At 45.7% G+C, this 22,770-nt stretch overlaps 1 protein-coding gene across 22 annotated transcripts in view; it reads left to right on the top strand.

Moving 5' to 3' along the window:
* LOC119374775 (uncharacterized) overlaps window positions 1-22,770 on the top strand; it is a 236,589-nt gene that overhangs the window by 180,482 nt on the left and 33,337 nt on the right. For 11 of the 22 annotated variants that reach the window (XM_049410797.1, XM_049410791.1, XM_049410811.1 and 8 more), the window contains one exon: window positions 1,438-1,504. The exons of the other annotated variants lie outside the window; for them this stretch is intronic. In XM_049410797.1, coding sequence (XP_049266754.1) covers window positions 1,445-1,504 — 60 coding nt within the window. In that variant the 5' untranslated portion in view covers window positions 1,438-1,444. The remainder of the gene's footprint in view (window positions 1-1,437; window positions 1,505-22,770) is intronic. 22 annotated transcript variants of the gene reach the window in all.

The raw sequence follows: 22,770 nt of genomic DNA, 5'->3' as shown, positions 1-22,770 counted from the left end.
TGAAAGCGGTATTCTTTCACCACATCACTCTAGTTCAGCCAGCTCTCACTATACTTTCCAATGTACCAAACCCGCCTTCAGTTACTATAGTGTATACACTCATTATGCCTCCCCTCTACAGGCCTTTAAAGTGTGCGCATCAGACCATCATCCTCTACGGCTGACCTTCGCACTTGGAGTTCATAGCAACTCGATGGTGGAACTTTGCTCAGAATGCCTTTAGAATTGTTGTGACAGGAAAACTTGCTTTATCAGGTTCACTAAAAGTTTGCCACGTAAAGTACATGAATGCGCCGTAAATATATATAAATATAACTAAGGTATGGTGTGTTGGTAACTGCATAAAAAATGCATTGCTTGCACATTTTATCAAGCACACTACAAAAGACATAGTCACTGCAGACCCAGTGCGTAGTAAAATGCCCGTCTATAGGCTCAGTGTTTTACGGTATATTGCAGTACTGGATTCGCGTGGCATAATCGGCACGTTGGCAACACATGCACAAGAATACTCACAGGGTCTCTTATGCATATGCCTAGAACGGCTGGATGGCGAAATGCATATTGTTCTTTTTCTTCTCAGTCGATGTTCTCTACGACGTCACAGTAACGTCACAACGATGATTTTATCTATCCTTCGTGCTGACACCGCTGACGAGGCAGGTCAGTTTTCTCGTTTGCTGAGGCATCTAAGCATTTCGCCCTAATAATGTCATAAGCGTTACAACATGGGGCCTGCAACATGGTTGCCAAGGTAGCATGATAGCTGAGTGGCTCAAGCTATCCTATATTTTAAAAGAGTGGGCTAAAATTTTCAATATATCACAGCAAGACGAAGAAAACGAGCTTAAGAGGCGTTTGAGTTTCACATGGCAGATTTGCAGGTAAAGAATCGTGCTGCCAAGGTTGGGGACGCGGGTTCGATTCCCGTACATGGGCCTCTAACATTTCGCTTCCGTCAAAATGCGGCCCCAAAGACCGGGATTCGATCACAAACGTAAAAGGAGAAATCTTTCTAGGAATGCTTTGTTGAATTTCGTGTTGATGAAAGAACACACTCCGTAGGACGTGCAAAACCGAGAGGGGGAATAGTACACACGGGGAAATTCCGGCTCAGGGAAAGTTTGATGACAAGCATGCGTTTCGGTGGTCCCAGGATGCGTCCTTGAACAGACCGTTCGATATGCTGAAGAGTGGTAGAAAGGAGACGGCATGCCGATGCCGCTCCAAAGGGACGTTCAAGGCACGCCACTCCCTAGAATGGAAGTCTGTGCTTAGCTATCCCTAAGCAACTCCGAAAGGAGATTCATTGCCCATTAGCTCCGTTGGTCACCCACCTGAACAGAGTGGAATGGTGTCGAGATTTTTCCTGAATTTACTATGCTGTAGAAATGAACGTTATGAGATAGAAATTTTTGTGGAATTTGTGTTCTCCAGATTTTGAATGGGTTCATATCCAGCAGTTTTCCAGCTATGCAGCATGGCACCTTCTCTGAAGGACGACGTGAGTACCCCATAAAACCACTCCGAACACCATTTTGCGTAGAGCTTCAACAATGCATTCGCTACCTTGTCCAACTGCTAAGGATATTTAGATATCGAGGTTTAAGAAGAGCTTTAAGACGCGCTTTACGAAAATTTGGAATAGCTGTTGCAGTGGCTCAATGGTCATGGGGTTCGGATCCTCATCCGAACGTCGTGGGTTCGATTCCAGCCACGGCGGTCGCACCTGCATGGACGCAAAGTGTTGGAGGCCTTTGTACTGTGCGATGTTAGCACACGTTGGAGAACCACAGGTGATCGAACTTATCCGGCGCCCTCCACTATGACGTCCCTCATAGGCTGAATCGATCTAGGACACCAGCACTCATAAACTAACCAATTTTTTTTGGCGATGCGCGGACGCACTTATTTCATACACGTGCATTGGTCTTGTGAAAACGTATATCAAATTTCCATTGAAGCTTGGAGCAAAAACCTTTACTTTGCTCGCGCACGCGCTGTCTATCAGAATTACAACACTCTGAAAACAATGCTATATTACACTTTTCCAGCATTTCTTTTTTCCGGGAAACGCGCTTACGAAGCGGTGAATGATTGATGCAGCGCTAAAGAAAAAGACGAAAGCAACACATGGTGCACGGGAGGAGCGCTATACGTTGCTTTCGTCTTCCTCTTTAGCGCTTCATCACTCATACATGCATTCCGACTAGCCAAACTTTCCATTCCACTGAAGCAGTGAACCTGTTTGCTAAACCTAATAATAATATCTGGGGTTTAACGTCCCAAAACCACCATATGATTATGAGAGACGCCGTAGTGGAGGGCTCCGGAAATTTCGACCACCTGGTGTTCTTTAACGTGCACCTAAATCTGTTTGCTAAACCTCTGAGATGTTTTAAATGCGAAGTATTTCTTAGTGAACCTTTGGCACTTTGAGCGTTTCTGTCTACGTCTCTATCTATCTAGCCACCCACGTCTGGGTGCTCTCATGATCACCTCCTTAACGTGGTGTAGACCAAAATTGGCATGGGAGGGTAAGAGGATTATACAAATATGACTGTCGGGTCATGACATGAATAACGTGAAAATCCTGTCGCGTACGTCGTCAAACCCTTTCCTCCAGACACGTATGACACATACCCGTTTACCACGGGCCGCGGTGTACGGGTATGCGCCACAGGTGATTGACAGGCAGGGCGAGGACAGACATAGGTCATTTAAGCGCGGGAGCGTTAAAAAAAAAACCGACATCTGCAGCGTTGACCCGACGAATGGAAAGAATTACGATCTCAGCAGGAATCGAACCCAAGCTTTCAGCGTGGAAGTCAGGTCTTCTACCACTGAGCCACGCCAGGTCTATAAAGTGGTTTGAAGAAACAGCCTATGCAAGCGTGTTGTCCGTGCAACGTCAATTGTGTTCGTGGTGCTGGCTATCTAATTTTACGAGAAAGCAATAAACACTACAGATGTACTCCTACGATACAGGCGTAATATCAGATTAACGTGCGTGGTTCCAGTGCTGGCTCCGCTTTTATAGCAGTCTAATAAACATTACATTTGTATTCCTATGATTCAGCAAGCTATATTGAAGCGTTGCTCGACGCTGGCGGAATACATTGACGAAAGTTACGTGTGATATTCACATAACTGCACCCTAAAGTGCACCTAGTTTAGATAATACTGACGTATGTACTATAACGGGAGGGCTGTCGTTAGGTCGCATCATAAGTTACCATATAAACGCCAGTGTTGTCGACGTGCCTAGTAAGGCCACGATGTGCACATAGCTACTACACTTACAAAAACACGTCGATCCACCCCGTAACGGTTGGCTCAAAGCCATAAAATACAGCATAGGAGTACTCGCTGAGTGCTTCGCAGGAAACCGACTCCCACAACGCGTGGGATCTGCCGTTTTTTTTCTTACGTGTGCGTTGAATTTTCGCTGTTGTGACACTTCATCAATTTCCCCTTTAACGTCACAACAAGTGCCCCGATCGTTTTAACCTTTCAGTAATAAGGTGAGTATGTATGTTTTGAGATTCAAGAATTTTCGTGCAGAGTTTTCAATTATTTCGTGTACTGAACTCTTGATGCATTCATGTATAAGTTTCCCTAAAGAGGACTTATAAAGAGGTAATAATGAATGAATGAATCAATTACTTAATCTAGTACGCCTCGTTGCAGCAATGGTTACGGTGCTCGGCAGCTGATCCGAAGGTCGCGGGCTCGATCCTGGCCGCGGCAGTCGCGTTTCGATGGAGGCGAAATGCTAGAGCCCCTTGTACGGTGCGAAGTTAACGCAAGTTAAAGAGCACCATGTGGTTGAAATTTCCGGAGCCCGCCACTACGGCGTCTCTCATAATCATGTCGTGGTTTTAACCCCAGATATTATTATTATTATTATTATTATTATTATTATTATTATTATTATTATTATTATTATTATTATTATCATTATTATTATTATTATTATTAATATTATTATTAGTATTAATTTATTTGTTCATTGATATTGCTCTACAGGCCCTAGAGGAGCACTGGGCAGGGGAGATTACAGAAAAAAGTAAATAAATAAAGCATGAAAGGAACTACATCGAAGGAACAACAAAAAAAATTGTAACAAGGGTGGAACCTCTATTGAAATGCAAAGAGTTGCGGGCCGGCCGTGCGATTTGACAGCATCTGTGCCCTCTTTGATTGCTCTCCGGCCTATACACGCACTGCCTGTTCAAGAAAAGTCATCGTTGTGTCCTGTGTGTTTCATCTTGCCGTGGCCTTTGCTTTCCAGCAATCATATTTGTACTGCGTGAATGCGTTGTACGCGTGGTGTAAAACAAATGCAAAAAGATATGAAAATTGTTAGGGTTTTACGTTCCAAAACCACGATATGGCTACGTGGACGCGGAAGTGGGGGGGCTCGGAGAGTTTTGACCATCAGCTCTTCTTTAACGTGCACATAAATCTAAGTACATGGGCCTCTAGCATTTTGCCTCCATCGAAATGCGGCCGCAACGGCGGAAATTCGATCACAATTGAAAACAAAGGGCTCTTTCGATCAAGCCTTTGTTGACTTCCGTGGTGGTGGAATAGAACACTCTGCAGAACGTCTAAAGCCGACCGGAATAATTGTACGCACCGGGGAAATTGCGGCTTAGCGAAAATTTGGTGGCAAGCTTGCGTTTCGGTGATCGCGCGATGTGCCTTTTAAAGTGCCGTACAATGTGCTGACGAATGGTAGAAAGGAGACGACAAAGCGATGCCGCTCGAAAACGACGTTCTAGACACGCCCGACTCTACAATCGAAGTCTGTGCTTAGCCATCTCTTGGCAACTCCCAAAGGAGATTCAGGCCCGTCAGCTCCGTCGGTCGCCCACCTTCACAGAGCGGAACGGTCTCGAGATTTTTCCAAAATTTACCATTCTGTAGAAGTGAACGTAATGAGTTCAAATATTCGTGAAAATTGTTGTCTCTAGATTTTTGAATGGGTTTATTTCCAGCACTTTTCCAGCTATACAGGAAGGCAGCTTTTCTGAAGGATACTACCCTATAAAACCACTCCAAACGCCATTTTGCGTAAAGCTTGAACAAGGCATTTTGTACCTTACCCTGTCGCTAATAACATTTTAGCATCGATGTTTAACAAGACCTTTAGGATGTGGTTTAGAACAAATCTGAAATAGCTGCAGCACTGGCTATGTCGTTAGGGTTCATGGTTACTGATCCGAACGACGCGGTTTCGATCCCCTGACGGTGGTCGCACTTCTATGGAGGTGAAGTGTTAGAGGCCCGTGTACTGTGCAATGTTAGCACACGTTAAAGAACCACAGGTGGCCGAACTTATACGGCGTCCTCCCCTACGACGTCTCTCATAGGCTGAGTCGCTCTAGGACGCTAGCACCCATAAACCAACGAACTCTTTGGCGATCAGTAATCAGAGGCACTGACGCACTTAATTCATACACGTGCATCGGCCTTCGTGAAGAAGTATCTGAAATTTCCATTGAAGCTTGGAGCGATAACCTTTCCTTTACTCGCGCATGCGCTATCTCTGAAAAATACGTCACTCTGAAAACAATGCTATATTGCACATTTTCTGCATTTTTTCCCCGGGAAACGCGCTTACGAAACGCTGAACCTGGTTACTAAACATCTGAAGTGTTATTTCTCATGTGCGCGTTGAACTTTAGCTGTACCGACACTTCATAAATTTTCCCTTTAACGTCATAGCAGACCGACTGCCCCGATCATTTTAACCTTTCAATAAGGTGCGTATAGCATGTTATGAGATTCGAGAATTTTGGTGCACAGATTTTAATTAGTTTCGGGTACTAAATTCTTGATGCATTCACGTGAAAGTTTCCCTAAACAGAAATATTAATTTATAAATAATTAATATTATAATAATGTGTTAAGTTATTCATTCTTATTACCCTAAGGCCCAAGGGGAGAATTGAGTAGGGGATTACAGAAAAATGACAATAGATAAAGCATAAAAGGAACCACATGGAAGGAGAAACAAACTTATAACAAGGGTGGATGCTTGGCCTTGTTGGTGCGACATATTCATATCGTTACGCGCGGAACTGAAACGACAAGGACGATACAGGGAGTTAGCGCTCGTGTGTGCTACTTTCTCTCCCATCGCCATCGCTTTAGTTGCACACTTAACAGTATGTAGCAATTTCTACAAGTAAATGTTGTAAAAGCCAAAAGGAAAACAAAACGAAAAGCATAGTTATACAAAGTCAAGAAAAAGTATAAACTTGCAATCGCTGACGATATTTGGCAGGATGGTTTAGGGACACAATATCATCTGGATGGTTAGTCCCTAGTGCGATGACGCGCCAAAGCAGAATTGATGATTGACTGTGTGCGGCCAAATATGCATTTGAAAAAGAGAATATTATGAGGTCAACTAGAAGTTAGTGAAGGAATTTCAAGCGAGAGACGACTGATCCACTAGTTACAGTAGTATTTATGAAAGAGGCATAGAAGGGTAACAGAGCGGGGGGAATCCAAGTTAGTAAGGGAAACGTCATGTTTAATTTGGGTAATGCTAGAATCACGATTAAAATTAGAAGTTATGAAGCGGGCAGCACGATTTCGTGTGGAGTCTAGTCTATCTATCAGATATTTTTGTTGAGGAGATGAGATTAATGAAGGACATCCCAGTTATGGGCGTACAATTGTTTGCTCATACGCTTATTAGTTAAGAAACTCTGTCTGCAATGGAGAAGCTTTAAATATGTGAATTTTCTTACGTTGACCCGACGAGGTCTGTCAAAGGTACTGCTACCACTTAAAATAATACGTCCAATACGCTTAAAACTATAGCTGAGCTAGTTGGTAGGTATTCATGTTAAGAAGGCATGACGTGGAAACACGGACATAAGGGAAAAGTCGAGAGAGTGAACAGCTATCTCTTACGTAGACCACTACTCGCACTTGATTCATAGGTATGGCCTCTTACGTGGGAATGCGCATATAAATATTTGTGTCTACCTTCGGTTCCGCCGCTGTGTGATTTTTCATTTGTTAGCGGCGTTTCTGGTGTCTTGACTACTCTCCTGTGTCCGTATTTGCACGCCCTGTTTTTTTAAAGGGCACCTAACAGCCTCTGGAAATACAGCAAAAAAACAAACAAAAAAAAACAAAAACAACGAGCGCGTTTTCCCTCTTGGCGTTTCTTGTCTTTTGGTGCACTTCGTGATGCCAGAACAGTGGTTCACGTGACATCATCAGGGTACATACTCTCGACTGATCCATATACGAGAAATAACAGTTGTGAATTGTCCCCCATACTGCTTCGCTATGCAGCCGCCCACCCGTTTTTGCTTCTCTCGAACTACTATCGTGCGCGATTAACTGATTTCGTTCCATTTTGTGAGTTTGCGACCGCGCTTGCAGAGATAACAGACTGTAGCCGCAAAGCGCGAAATCATGATAGGTTCAACGCTTAGTTCTGACATTGTACGCGTGCTTTATGAACAAATAAGCGGCGAGGAGATGTCCTCTGAAATAAATGTATTGAAGGCGAGAACGAAAGCAATGGGAAAGGCGCCGGATTATATGATTCTTCCAACGGACGCACTCTTTACAGTGGAGACGATGCAGCTTTCCAGGAAGAAGGCGAGCCCGCTTTGACGCTTTTTTGTATATTTTTTATTGCGTTAGCAATTGTATGGACACTCAAGACAGGTTTTCACCGTCACCGTCGTGTTCCGTATAAACCCTAAATCGATAACATCGCTCCGCGCATTGTATGTTCTACCTGCTCGCGAGCGTTGGCAAGGAACATGGCTAAAGCAGAGATGAAACAAGCTGGCCATCTCCGTCACACGGAATAACATCAACCCGCGTGCGAGGCCTGCCGTCGATAGCTCCTCAAGCAGAAGGAAACGCCCCGCCCGTCATTTGCTGGGCGAAGGAGCAGGAAGGGATGTCTGGGGAGAGGGACTGCGTAACCAATGCCACCTAGAAAAAAAATTCAGGCCTGCTCACTGCCGCCGTGACGTCACGGGTCTTGACCGAGCGAGTGAACGCACGGGAGACAGTGAAGCCATTGCCGCTATCGTCTCCTATGAAATGATAAAGCGTTCCCGGCTAGTTTTACATGCGTAACAGCTTTATGTTGCCTTTTGCGTCGGGATTGGCGCTGGCTTAAGGAATGTGTTATGCTTTAGAGTTTTTGGTGATTGGTCTGTAACCGACTTATTATTCCACTTTAAAATAAGAAAAGATCGTGCGCTATCGAAAATGTGACCGATTTATAAATGCGAAGGTTGATGGCCCCGGAAAGTGACGAAATAAATAAGGTAACTTTGATTCATACTTCATTCTTTATTTACACACACACACAAGCACACCCGTCACACTGTCCATAAGATGCGCAGAAACTATTCCTATTCATTTGGTAAACCAAGAAAAATTGTCGGCACTGCGTCCAGAGGTCCAGAGTCAGCCGAGTAGCCCCCATGGGAGCTACTACTGTCCTGCCGGTTCTTGGATTGGTGTACTTGGTAGTCGTCCTTAAGTGTTCTGGCTTGAAATCGAGCTCACACACCTGAAAATCATTTAAGAAAGCGGTTTATCACAGGCTTTCCGCTCCACTGTGCTACTTATTTGCTCAGTTACAAAACAACAAAATTTATGAGGTGCCTACAGGCATCCCAATTCGGCTGACTTGCAGCAGTACGCATTTCAAGGAAACAAATTAGGCGAAGGTGCTGGCGAGACTGGCGCATAATTATAATACCGCAAAAAGTGGTCGGAGCACCGGTAAGAAATACTATGTACAAAACAGATGCACGACGCCACGCACCGACACTCCTTAGCTTTTCTCAGTCAAAGGAAGTTCGCGGTGCTACGCGCAAATAGCGAAATGTTTACCGACCCTGAAGGAAAAAAACGCCTGTTCTGAGAATATACTGCAACGCGCGTTTATTGCTCCATTTTTATGAGTTCGGGGTGCGAGCAGCGGAACGCAAAACGCATCTCTCGCACCGCTTGTGAAGTCGCTTGATTGGAGCATGAAGGTGCGTCTACTTCGTTTCGCCGTCGTTTTGCAGCCAAGCTCACCGCGTCTCGGTAAGACGCGCTCGTCAAAAGCGGGAAATCTATGCACTCTCTAGAGACGCTACATCATCGCGGGGGTTAGCGTCTGCGACGCTCAGCTAAATGTGCCTTATATAAAGGCTTACGCTAACAAGTCAGAAGTGCACACGACATTATTTTATCGAAATAACTGAACGTGTAAGAGGTGGTGCCTTTAAAACATCTGAAAAGTAAGTAGCATAGACTACACATACCTTTGAATCACGGAGAGAATGCATATCGATGTCATCCCAATGAACGGCACACTCTCATTTCTCTTTTTGGTCGCCTTGGGAGAATGAAAACACTGGAACCTTCGGTACACCGCCAATATCGGCGACACTTGGGCCCACAGCACTGCTCCATTGGGAGAGCTTGCAGTTGTACAACGTGAACGAAGCACATCACATCACCACGCAGCACTTGACAAACGCAGACCATGGTCTTCAAGCAGACGCCAAAAGAAACACCACTATACCACGGCAGGGGCTTCGTCAGGCTTAGCAATCCTGCTCTCTCGAACGGCGTGAGCATGCATGCGCACGTCTACTCGGCAGGAGACGAGGGTCAAAAATGACTGACGTCAGAGGCCATGCCCGGAGTAGTGAGTAGGCCTGAAAATATTCTAGAGGGCGCTGGCGTAACTCGAGCAGCAACTGTGAACTTTGACAACAAGGGCGCGGTTGAGAGCGCTGGCACTTGCGCTATTTCGGCAGACATAGCCCAGCGAACGCCTCGTATACCTTCTACGCGCTGTGAGCGCTGTGATCTCACTGCTTCGCGCTCGGACCACTAATACGACAATCTGACCGAAAACCGCTTCTCCCACGGGAGCGCCTGTGTTGCCATACACCAGCGTTTTGTAGAGTTAAGTGAGATCGGAGCAAAAAGAGTTAGCTGCTAGCCCTCGTTCATGTAACATTACGGCGTGTACTTATCGCATTCACTGCTTTGCCCTCCCGCGCCGCGCCGCCGCCGGTCTGATGAACCCCGCGCCGTTCATGCGCCGCCGCCGGAGGTGGAAACACCGGCGCGCCGCCTCCGGTGATTTTGGGTCCGGCGCACATGTCTACTGTGGAGGCCCAGAAGCATGATCACATTATATGGTATACCGTGTTCATTTTGTAGTGGTGAACATCTAATGCCAATAGGTGTTATGGGTAAATTTTTTTTATGGGATCTTTGAAGAACATCCCGAAAGAATATCGCATCGCAACATTCAATAAATGCATGCTCAATGGTCTCCCGCTTATTGCAAGACAGAGTTTGTTGTCCATGGCACGAATAAGCCTTTTTCAGCAAGCCGCGTTTTGGACTGGTACTGGTACGGTACATAACAGTGAATTTTAGGAAATATTGATTTGAAACTCGCTATTATAGGCTTCCGCTTAACTTTTTTTAACCTCGGACCTACACGTTTATTAGATCTGTGCGTAGGAACAGCCACCAGTCAAGTCTTTGTAAAGCTGCTTTGTTAGAGCACTGAGGTAATCCAAGGAGAATCGTGCCCTTAAGAACCCATATGAATCTACTAGTTCTTTTTCGGTATCGATCTGAAACAGAATCGCTTGTCTGGATTAATCTTTTCGATGAATTTTCTAAACTGAAAGAATTTTAGTGTTTCATTTAAACAAAAGTAGGCCAGCATGTGTTACTCCCTTTCCTTCACGACGTATTGCTTGCAAAAGCCACATTAAAAAAAAAAAAAAACCTGAATAGCCGAGAGGTTTGGACGTTCGCCTTCGGACCGTGGGTACCTGGATTCGAATCCCACCTCGCCAAGGATTTTTTATTTTGTTTATTTCTCCTCCTTCTCTTCTCCACTTCGCCTTCTTTCCTTCCTCCAACGCGTTGTTAGACGACGCATGGTGGCGTCATCGCTCGGCGAAGAAACGCGCAGTTTCTGCGAACGTCGCCGGACCTAGCTCAAGCTTGAACAGCTCTGCTGTTAAAGTGTTGCCACGCCGTCCTTGCCCTGGAAAAAGTGCGATAATCATGTTGTCACGTGGTCATGGCGGCTAAGAAGACGGCAGTCGGGCTATTAAAGACGCAACTCTTTATTTGGGCTAATCTGTGCTCGGGAAACGAAAAGTCAAGCTACAAGCAATACAAGCTCTACATTGATAGCGGCGAACAGAGTGTCGGCCGTCAGTAATCTGATCTGCGGTAAGGCGTGTCGCTATTTGTACATGCGGCATCAAACATTTGAGCCATATCGCCGGTGTCCACGTTAGTTTTAGAATGAACTCAAATGTTCGCGTTTGCGCGCTCAGGCCTGTCAGAAGGTTCCGAAATAATCTGGAAGTTTCCCAGACATTCGGGCGCGGTTTGAGCAATGCAGTGGTGATACGTTTAACGAGCCAGTTGCATGAAAATAGCGAAAAAAAGCGCGCGTGGCAATATCGAGGTTTTGGGACATAAAACGCCAAAATTCATTCTTAGTAACGTCACAAAACTCCTATTGTTTTTATGGTACTTGAATGGACATTATAGTCGTAGCACAGATATGTCGTATGATGCCTGAGCACATTGCAAGCGCACAAAAATATTTATAGAATAGTGAAGCCATTCATTTAGGATTTGCTTCATCATACACGATAACGTTTGTGATCGCCCCTAGCGATCAAACGTTATTTCAACGCACTCTCAACAACTTGTCATAGAACTCCATCTTACCGGAGAATGGCTGACTTATTGGACGTTTGAAACGTCCTTACCTTTGAGACGGGACTACTACTCTTCTGACTAAGTAAATGAGGCTGTCATTTATGTTCGTGCGTCAGTACACTTTCGGTATTCTGTCTGCTGTTACCCACCATCTGACCTTTAGCAGCACGACTACAACTCTTCTGTTCGCCATAGTATTTATTTTAGTGTAAAGTAATGTCGCTTCCAAGCTTGATGCTGACCTCAGAAAGTTTCAAGCTGTGTTGTGTGAACTATAGAACTGGCAAACAAGACACTAATAAATGCGTGCGGCTGTTATCCCGCGCCTGATTCTCTAATGGGAGTAATCATTTCCATTATTATGAAACATTTGTACGTGGCGCCATCTCTCGGCTGCGGTAACGGCGCCCTTCCGTAACTGAATGGAAAATAAGCGAAAAAAAGTGTGTCTGACAAAAATGGCCGTGTATCTGCGTGCTCCGCTGCAAATGTCGTGTAAAGACGATAGAGGAGGCGCTGCGTTAGATATGGACGCCATCTGGCAATACGTCGGGAAACATGAGCTTGTGCAGAGGGTTTCCTTCCTCCGTGGCAGAGGGCGTTCGTCGGCGCGCATAGGCAATTTCAGCGCAGCTTAAGAAACTAGGGTCTTTAGAATTACGTACCTATGTATTTTCTATTAAAGGAACACACCACCTAATACTTACCTAGTGATGTTGCACCTCATATATGCGTAATATTAGGCGCCTTTAGCTGACCGCTTCTGCGGTCCGTTCCCCGTTCCGCTCAAACGCTCAACGCTACCGGAGCGCAACGCGCGCTGTTGGTTTTAACCAAGCGTCTTTCTGTCAAGGCAAGCGCGACGTAACCTGTGCATGAAAGTCAAAAGTACGTGAAAAAGAAAATAACAATTGTACTTATCTTGCAGTGAGAAAGGAAATTCTGTTTTAAAACAGTGTGAATTGATTTATTTTCGCGTTACGGTGGTGCTTGACGCATGAGCCTTTTATATCTTTTTTGTCACCTTGGCTTGGCGCTGCACTAAAATCTAAGCTACAATTATTCAATCTTATGGGCATGGTGTCTTCATGCTGTTAGGTATACATTGTGCTCGCCCAAGTTCCTCTGTGTTCTGCTGTACCCTTTGTGTATAGCGAGTACTCGTAGACTGAAGGCTGCATTGCTCATACCGGATACAATCCACACAGCCCAAAGGGTAGCTTCGTTCGGAGAAGAGGCACTATGCATAATGCTTCGTGCAACTACAATTCTTACTTAACAACAGCCCCTTGCGTGACTAATTGCGTTATTTACACTGAGCAGTACGATTATAAACTGTTTAATCCATTTTGTTAACTGCTGAGATACAGCAGGCCCGGCATTTTCTGCCTGAAATGCACATGCATCCAGGTAGAAGGGTATTCCATTTCGTTAATTACTGAGCAGCTTCTTATGTTACAGAAATAAATATTGGCATTCGACAATATTGGATTATTAATGCTGGAAGAAAAGGCTCATTTTCAGCTCCAAAGCGGTGTTTTATCTTCTCCAGAAGTTGGACTAAAATTGCTTTGATCAATGACATCACTGAAAGTGGGGGTGAACCCGGAGATGCAAAGGTGTTGTTTTCTTTATTGTGAACAAGGGTACAGATACGGTGACAGTGCGGCACAAATGCCTGGACATAATCTGGCTCTTGGACTGAGGTTTCATCTTGTCTGTTGTCCACCTGCACTGCAGTGTCACTACTCCCTTGGACTGGTGGCTCAGGTTCCTCATCTCCAATCATTCCCAAGAGCAGTGATACCGGTGACTGATTTTCTGCAGCAGAATAGAGGACAATGCAGTGAAATTTTTAAAAAATTCTTACCCAGCGGAAGACTATTGCAAATAAGCGATGAAATATCGCAATGAGGAAATCACTTCCGGTACACCATGCTTCTCGTCCTGTGTGGAGCTACTCTGAAAATTTAGGTTGCGCATGAGTTTGACGAAGAATGAGAAAAGCAAGTGAGAACGAACAATGTCTACGCACTTGCTTGTCCCCCTTTCTAACGGCGCTTCAAAAAACAGAAATTTAGATTAAGAGTGCTTTCGACTCTCTGAACAGAGTTACGAACAGGCTCCACGAAATAGGAAGCAAAACGTAATCACATGCTCACATAACAGCGCACAGCCACGAGCATGCAGTCAGCACTACAACACTGAAAAACATTTATGAGAACAACACAACATTAGCAGTTTTTCGCAAGAATAGAACATCAACATGTCATCACAGATCGCCAAGTTCTTTGGCGTCATTATGTTGTCCTATAACATCACGTCACATTACGAATTCATCAAATAACATTGTCCATTTGCATTGCCTCCGTGATTGGTGCACCAATCACGAAGGCAATGCAACGCAATAACGGAGTTCTATCACCAAGTGCAGCACAGAAAGGCCGGCGTTATAGTCAGTGAAAATTCTTCCGTCCCAGACCTAGCAATGCAAAGTATGAGTTAGATGAGCTCACGCAGTATGGACGCTTACCCTCGTATTCAGAAGCGCTTCAACTTAGACACCGCTTTCAAGACAGCACAAACGCGTTTCGAACGCGCTGTCCTGGGGCAGCGCGTTCAGCGCGTTGCATTGTGGCAAGTCAAACTAAAGAGCGTTTCTGAATAGGTGGGGGAGTGGCTGCTGTTAAAGACTAAATTGTTACTATGCTATTGTACATGAAATCGCTTACTTGCGAAGGTTTGCGGAGTCCTGTTGACGGAAGTACCAAAGAAGCAGCTCGAGACGCTCCTTTATGGCCCGATGTGTCAGCTCTCGATGTATCGCTGCAATGACGTTTCGTAGAACGTCATCCCATATGCGCGGAAGTTTCAAAGGGATTGGCTTCGACGACTTCTCGGAGAAGGCACAGATCCTTGTGTATCCTGAAGTGCCGTCGGGTCTTGTCTTGCGTGTTGGCCGAACAACCGCTGTTTTCCGAGCAGCGCGGACTCGCGGCACAAAAGGCTGCCATTTTGGTTGTTTCTCTTCGTGTCACGTGATCCCTCGCTCGCTAGAGTCCAGGCTGACGGTGACGGTCCGGTCACACGCTCAGCGCCTGACCGTCTGGCGCATGCGCAGTGGCGCCGCCACCGACTGGCTGAGCGGAGCGGGAGGCGAAATACGGTCAGCTAAAAGCGCCTATTTACTTTTTACCGACAACGGTCACAAGTATGAGCAGCCGTGCCAGTTCAAGATGGGTGGGCAGTAAGCAAGTGGTTTAACTTTGGCCAGGTCGCTGAATCGGGTGACAGACAGACAAACAGAAAGACAGACAGACAGACCAAAATTTCTGCGTTTAATTCCCCAAGAAAGAATATCGTATTTAATAATAGAAAAGGAGAACGCTGAGGGTGGGGGGGGGGGGTGAGGTCCTGCGCGGAACACGCAGCACCATCACAGCGTAAGCTGGCCATCATAGAGCCCGCTGTAAGCTCCCCCAGAGCAGGGTGCCTTCATGTACAGTTGCGAGGTACTCACTACGCAAAAATCGTCCCAGTTTGGAAAGTAGCCAAGCACCCACTACGTATTCCTAAGGCAATATGCGCACTTGCGTAGCTGCGCACTTTGTAGTTTCTGTAAGGGATGATGATGACGACGATGAAGAATTATTGTTGAGCGCTTTGTGGACACAGATCAAGCGCGAAAATTTCCTATCAAATTTGTAATGTTTCTATTCTTTAACCTCCCTTCTAAAATATTATAGCATTTGATAAAACCACTCAATTCTTGGCCAATCCCCCACAGTGTTTGTGAGCCACAGTTGAAGGTGAACAAGAACAAGAACTGCAAAAAGGAGGGTAGAAATACTTCCACGTAGGGGATACGCTTAGCAGACTGCTGATCATGCATCTGTAATGCCTGACAGTTATATCTTGTTAATATTGTAATGATAACTATGTCTTGAGATATTGTTGCTCTCATAACAAAACGGTCCCTATTATCACATTGTTTCGAGCATCTGAAAAACGTGGCAGGGCATACTCATCCTCATCTATTATTGAGAACTAACAGTCTGTTAGTTCTCATTAATATTGTGTCTAACAAAGAAAGCCCTTAAAAGCCATCTTCTTTCCTTCATCCTCATCTACGCATGCGGCGTTCCAGTGTACTTACTGTTGAATGTCCTGCGAGTATTTCAGAGAAAGGTATGTAATGCGCAGAGAAAGGTCCTGCGAGTATATCAGAGAAAGGTATGTAATGCGCAGAGAAAGGTCCTGCGAGTATATCAGAGAAAGGTATGTAATGCGCAGAGAAAGGTCCTGCGAGTATATCAGAGAAAGGTATTAATGGCGCAGAGAAAGGTCCTGCGAGTATATCAGAGAAAGGTATGTAATGCGCAGAGAAAGGTCCTGCGAGTATATCAGAGAAAGGTATGTAATGCGCAGAGAAAGGTCCTGCGAGTATATCAGAGAAAGGTATGTAATGCGCAGAGAAAGGTCCTGCGAGTATATCAGAGAAAGGTATGTAATGCGCAGAGAAAGGTCCTGCGAGATAGTCAGAGAAATGTATGTAATGCGCAGAGAAGGTCCTGCGAGTATAGAAAGTATGTAATGCGCAGAGAAAGGTCCTGCGAGTATGTCAGAGAAAGGTATGTAATGCGCAGAGAAAGGTCCTGCGAGTATGTCAGAGAAAGGTATGTAATGCGCAGAGAAAGGTCCTGCGAGTATGTCAGAGAAAGGTATGTAATGCGCAGAGAAAGGTCCTGCGAGTATATCAGAGAAAGGTATGTTATGCGCAGGCGTTGTACATACACGCCGCACAGGAAAGTCAAGTAGTTCTTCACATTCATACTTCCCGCAGAATGCTCGAATAACAACAACAACTGATATACTTGATTGATTTTGGTTGCACTTGGCTAAATATAAACATGTGGCGTTGACAATCAGCATCAGAATCGCTGTCCTGAAAGAAGTGAAAGTAGTGCGCAGGCTTTTGTGTTAACTCATCAGTTATAAATTTAAAACTTCAGATCAACAATTCTTGGCCAATCCCCAAGTGTGGGTATGGGCCATGTGTAGAGGCACATCATCATCATCATCAGCCTGGCCACTACCAGCTCGCCAAATGCTGAAGCAAGGAAGTTGCCTCACGATCGCACAGCGCAGGGCGGCAGATATGGCACAGGAAATGATCCGTACAGCTCTACGTGAATAGCTGGTAATGATGTGTAACGCAGCGTGGCATGAGTAACGGAGCAGCAGCTTCATGAAACGACTCGGCATTTGCTGTGAGTGCCAATGCACTGGCTACCCTCGTACCTGCCGTAGGCCATTCTTTTAAAGTGACAGAAAAGGACCAGTGTTATCAGGATTTCTTCTTCCTTGCATAGCATGGACCTCCTTTTCATGGCTGATACTTGCTGCACAGAGGACGGTCTGGTGCTTGCTGTTGCAATCCGGTTGTCGTTATTTTCTGATCATCCTTCAGTCAGCGTCGCTGCTTCGTCGTTTTGCCATTGTCGTCATTGCTTTGTCATAATGTTGTATTGGTTCTTTTATCAGCTGAGGCCCGGTAGGCAAAGACAAAGGCGGTCATGCGCGCATATCGTGAGATGGGCGGTGGCCCTCACCATGTAGTACACTGAGCCATACTGCAGCCGACGGTAAACATATGACTGTGGCCGTGGTTTCCTGCCCTGGCGACCTTACCACACTGACCTCCGCGATGTATTGTCATTCTGCTGTGCCATTTTGCGCTCACCATGCAGTGCTCGTAATTAAGGTTTCATGTGCATAATCTTGACCTTTCACAATCTTATGGTGTGCCACCGTACAAGCTTTCGTCGTGACTAAACTCCATGGTCGCCATGCCGTCAGCGTTATGCGTATACGTAATCACACCTTCGGGATTCCGTGGTCATCACTCCGTAATCACTGCAGCGTCTTCACGTCATCGTCAACGGGAGACTTGCTCCAAGTCTTTACATTATATAAATGCCGCAGACGTCATTATGCAGTCCCCAAGCCATCACGACTACCAAGTTTGGTGGACTACGTGTTCGCCAACACTTTTTGGTAAGGCATGCATACAGCAGTAAAAGACGACTACCTTAAGTCAGTTGCTGAAGACAATAAGCCACACTCAGTCTTTCGCCTAAACATATCAAATTTTCGATGAACAAGAACAGCTTCTTGTAACATGGCAATTATGACAGGGATGTCATGTAGGGGATGAGCTACATGCCACGCTCATGGTGCGCTCGCGGTCGGTTTGATAGCTTGACATACATCAAAATTGGTAGTGCGTGACGTGACAGCACGACGAACATAAATGACATGTGGCACCATGACAATCATGAGTTGCATGTCATGAACAGCATGATTTACGTGAAACGCTCATTGTGTCCTCGCGGCCAGGGATGCTATGCAGGATGGCCCGAGCTTCTCGGGCACACGAGTTCGCTCCGTGCTCGCATTGCGGCGGTCATGACAGGAAGACAGTGCGGAGCACGCGATAGCAGCGTTGATAAAAACGGCTGCAAGAACAAGCATGGCGTCACATACGCATGTGCGGCATTTGTGGCGGTTTTCAAAGGAACGCCACGTGCGAACGCGTCAGCGCCGCCACTCAGTCAACATTTTGACAGTGTAGCGATGTCAGCGTGATTGTCGCGCTTTTTGCCAGCTGTTCATCGTGCCTCCCATGGGCGTGTTCGTGGGCGTTTGTCCTCTTTCGGGGAATTCTTTCGTTACACCTGCAGCACGGAAATTTCCACTCTCGAAGGGCTCACACGCAGCACTCTGGTGCAGCTCGTTTTGCTTCTCTGGAATACTGCAGACAAATAAATGGACAGGTTACTGCTATAGTTACATTACATGTCTGAAAATCTTTCTGTAGTAACGAATCGGCAGAAACAATGTCTTTACAAAGAAGTAAATAACATTTCTCGCCGCAGATCCCACCAGGGGCGCTTGCTTCGTGGCTGTGAGTGGTACATCGTGAGCGCGGGGAAGTTGAATGCGAGACATCGTAGCCACGTGATGATATGACCTTTAGTTCTTCGTGCGTGTGTGCATAGTCTTTGCGATTAAGCTGATAGATTAGTCGTGCCGCTCGCTGGCGTTGCGCCGTGAGCACTGCTCCCCCGCAAGAGCAAACGTGATGGGCGGACCCGATCTTCGCCGCGGGCGTCGGCCAATCAAATTGATTGACGTGCGAACTCGGGCACAAACTCGTTGATTCTGAAAAGGCCCCAGTTTAACTCGGGACTTGTTATATTGCTGATTTATGCTGATATATTGTTAATATATCGCTGCTGTTTAGACTGCTGCTTTATTTTTATATGTGTCTTGTGTTATATCTTGCTATATCACGTTGATATATTGCTAATATATTGCTGCTGTTAGCGCCAATGAGGGGGCTGGCGGCTTCGTCAAGCTGTCTAAATGACAGCTTTTACCGCCCGCCCCTTCGTATCAATCACTGTATTGATGCGAAAATAAAAGTCATTGTCATTGTCATATTGCCGGTGTGCCTGTCAAGTGTTTCATGCAGTGGACAGTACTGAGCAGCTTCTTTGCATATAAGATAATTTGGTCAGCTTGCACTACTTGTGCAAGGCTGGGGCCATCGGAGGATCTTGTGGTCACCTAGCTTCTTCGAGCTTATTACGTGGCTCGTCTACTCAGTATGCTTGGCCTGCTTAAGAGTAAACAGTTCGGTCTCAATATTCGTGGTATTGAATAGCTAGGCCTTAATTAACATGGCAGTGAATAGTTATGTCTTAGTTCGTAATGTTTTAATTAACACAGCATTAATTAATTAGATTTCATTGTCAATGTCCTCATTAGCACGAATGTACCTGACATAATGCTAATTACACTAATCATAATTACCGTGTACTTGGCAAGTTCTTAATTAGCTTAGTTTAACTTAGCTTGCTCCTAATTAGTGTTGTGCTAATTAGCATGGCCCTAATTAGCTCGGTCTTAACTAACATGATACTGAATAGTCCTGTCTTGATTGTTAATGGTATAATTACCACGACATTAATAACTCAGGTTTATTTCGCAAGGTCCTGAATAGTACGGAGGTAATTAGCATAATCCTAATTAGCACTATAATAATTCCCATGACCTCGGTATCATCTTTGTTTTAATTACACGCTCGTAATTACCGTCGTGTTAATTAGAATGATCGTAATTAGTTTGGTCTGAGCTTTATACGGTTTATTAGCGTGATCTTAGTAAGACGTGGCTTAATTAGCTCGGCCTTAGCATGATTTGGCTTAATCAGCTTCGTGATAGCATGTCCTGACTTAGCTAGGTATACCGCCCAACCAATTAGCTTATCAACCGGCCGCACCTGCTCGGGGAGCGAGCAGACGATTAATACGAGGACGAGGAGGGCACGCGCCGGCCGGGCAACGCGCTAGAATGTAGAGGCCGATCATGGTGGTTATACACGTGTCCTGGACGATTAGCTCTAGCTGCGGTGTTGTAAGGCGCTCGGTCAGAACTAATCTCGGAGGCCACGGTGCTGATTAATGATTTGGCTTAATGCGCTGTGTCCTTGTCCTCTCACTCGTCTGTTGCCTGTTTTTTGCGCTGAACTACGCTATGACTGACTCGTTCCAACTCGCCCAACAAGCAACGTTGCTGATTATTCTGAAGGATACCTAGTGGAGACATTAAACGCTTGAAAATAGATTCAATGGCCCGCGAAAACATAAAAGATATAGTTAGTATAACTTTCTGTCACTTTTCTTGCATGGGTGCACTTCTGCACTCAGTGGAACAACTAACAAATCAAAGAAGCTGCCTCTAGTTTGACGACACCACCCAACCTTCTCGTCCACCCTTGACGTGACGCCGCGTTCCATCGTAACCAATGGAACGGAGCGCGCGCTGAGGGATGGATTTCACCTTCGCGTACTGTTAGCTCGTTCAAAAGGGGGTGTCGCCAGAGCTCGGAAAAATCCCGAGTTTCGCCAAACTCGGGCCATCCTGCATAGCACCCCAGTTCGTTAGATTGATATACACCGAAACTGGTATTGCGCGACATCACTCTAAGATGAACATAAATGACAGGTGGTACGTGACACGAAAATCACGACCTGCATGTTATGTACGGCATGACTTACATGCCAAGCTCATGGCGCGCTCGCGGCCGTCTAGCTAGCTTGATATACACGAAAAATTCATATTGCGGGACGTGCCTGTACGACGAAACTAAATGACAGGTGGTAACATGACATGCATGCCGTGTAGGGCATGGTTTACATGCCACGCTCATGGTGCGGTCCCGGCCGGTTCGCTAGCTTGCTATACACAAAAAGTGGCATTTCGCAACGTGACTGCAAGACGAATATGACAGGTAGTAAGATGACGATCATGACATGCCTTTCATGTACAGCATGATTTACGTGACACGCTCATGGTACGCTCGCGGCGGGTTCGCTAGCTTGATATGCAGCAAAACTGGTATTGCGCGACTTGACTGTACGACAAACATAAATGACCGGTGGTAATATGACAATAATGACATCCATTTCATGAAGAGCATGGTTTACATACCACGCTCATGTTGCGCCCGCCGCCAGTTCGCTAGCTTGATAAACACCAGAACTGGTACTGAGTGACGTGACTGTTTGACGAACAAAATGACAGGTGGTAACATGAAAATCAAGAGATGCATGTCATGTACGGCAGGACTTAGATGCTACGCGCATGGTGCACACGCGGCCGCTCCGCTAGCTTCATATGCACCGAAATTGGTATTCCGCGACGTGACTGCATGATGAACATAAACGACAGGTCCTAACATATAAATCGTGGTATGCATGTCATGTACGGTTTGATTTACATGACACTGTCTTGGTCTGAATAAGAGGCTGGGTCAGAGCTAGTTGGTACACTGACATTATGAAACCGTTAAGCGCACAAAGACGGGAACAAGAAGACGACACACAGAGCGCTGTCTTGGTCTGCATCCGGCGGCTTTGTTAGCTGAATATATACTAAAATTGGTATGGCATGATATGAGTGCATGACGAACATAAATGACAGGACAAGCATAATATGTACTATCACCGTCAAATGAAACCCGAACAGCGGCAAGCCTTCGTGTGGTATAGTGCGCGCCGTCCAGTTATCACCATGGACAGGCGCGCGCATCCGGTTGAGCAGCACTGCGCATATATGCGCGCCTGTCCGTGGTGATAACTGAACGGCGCGCACTATACCGCACGAAGGCTTGCCGCTGTTCGGGCTTCATTTGACGCTGATAGTACAAGAATATACGTTTCATTAGCATGTATGTACAATATTGTACATGCAAGCATCGATGCATGAGAAACAAGCGGTATATAGTGGACTAGATGTCGTGACATAAGTTACTGCCTCAAAGACAAACAAGGCGATGTATGCAGCTCTTTGCTGGCTGCTTCACATTACATCGATTTCCACAGTGCATGGGATCTTCCGGATTTTTTTATTCTTTGCATTTGTCGGGTCAGCGCCCGATGTCGGTTTTTCTTTGCGCTCTCGCATTTAAATTACGAACGTCTGTTCTCGCCGTTCCTGGGAAGATTTAAACTGTCAATGGCCAGTGGCGCATACCCGCTTACCGAGGCCCGTGGTATACCGGTATGTGCCACATGCGTCTGGAGGAAAGGTTTGACGAGGTACGCGACAGCATTTTCACGTTATCCATGTCATGACCAGACATTCATATTCGTCAAATCCTCTTATCCTCCCATTCTAATTTTGGTGTACGCCAAGCTAAAGAGTCGAGTATGAGAGCACCCAGACGTAGGCGGCTAGCTAGCTAGCTGGATAGATAGATAGATAGATAGATAGATAGATAGATAGATAGATAGATAGATAGATAGATAGATAGATAGATAGATAGATAGATAGATAGATAGATAGATAGATAGATAGATAGATAGATAGAAACGCTCAAAGTGCGAAAGGTTCGCTATGAAATGCTTCGCATTTAATACTTTTGTGGCGTCTGAG

Source organism: Rhipicephalus sanguineus, chromosome 11, assembly GCF_013339695.2.
Source record: "Rhipicephalus sanguineus isolate Rsan-2018 chromosome 11, BIME_Rsan_1.4, whole genome shotgun sequence".
Classification (NCBI taxonomy): domain Eukaryota; kingdom Metazoa; phylum Arthropoda; class Arachnida; order Ixodida; family Ixodidae; genus Rhipicephalus; species Rhipicephalus sanguineus.
The sequence above is the reverse complement of the archived record's forward strand: the minus strand, read 5'-3'. Positions and strand labels throughout refer to the sequence as shown.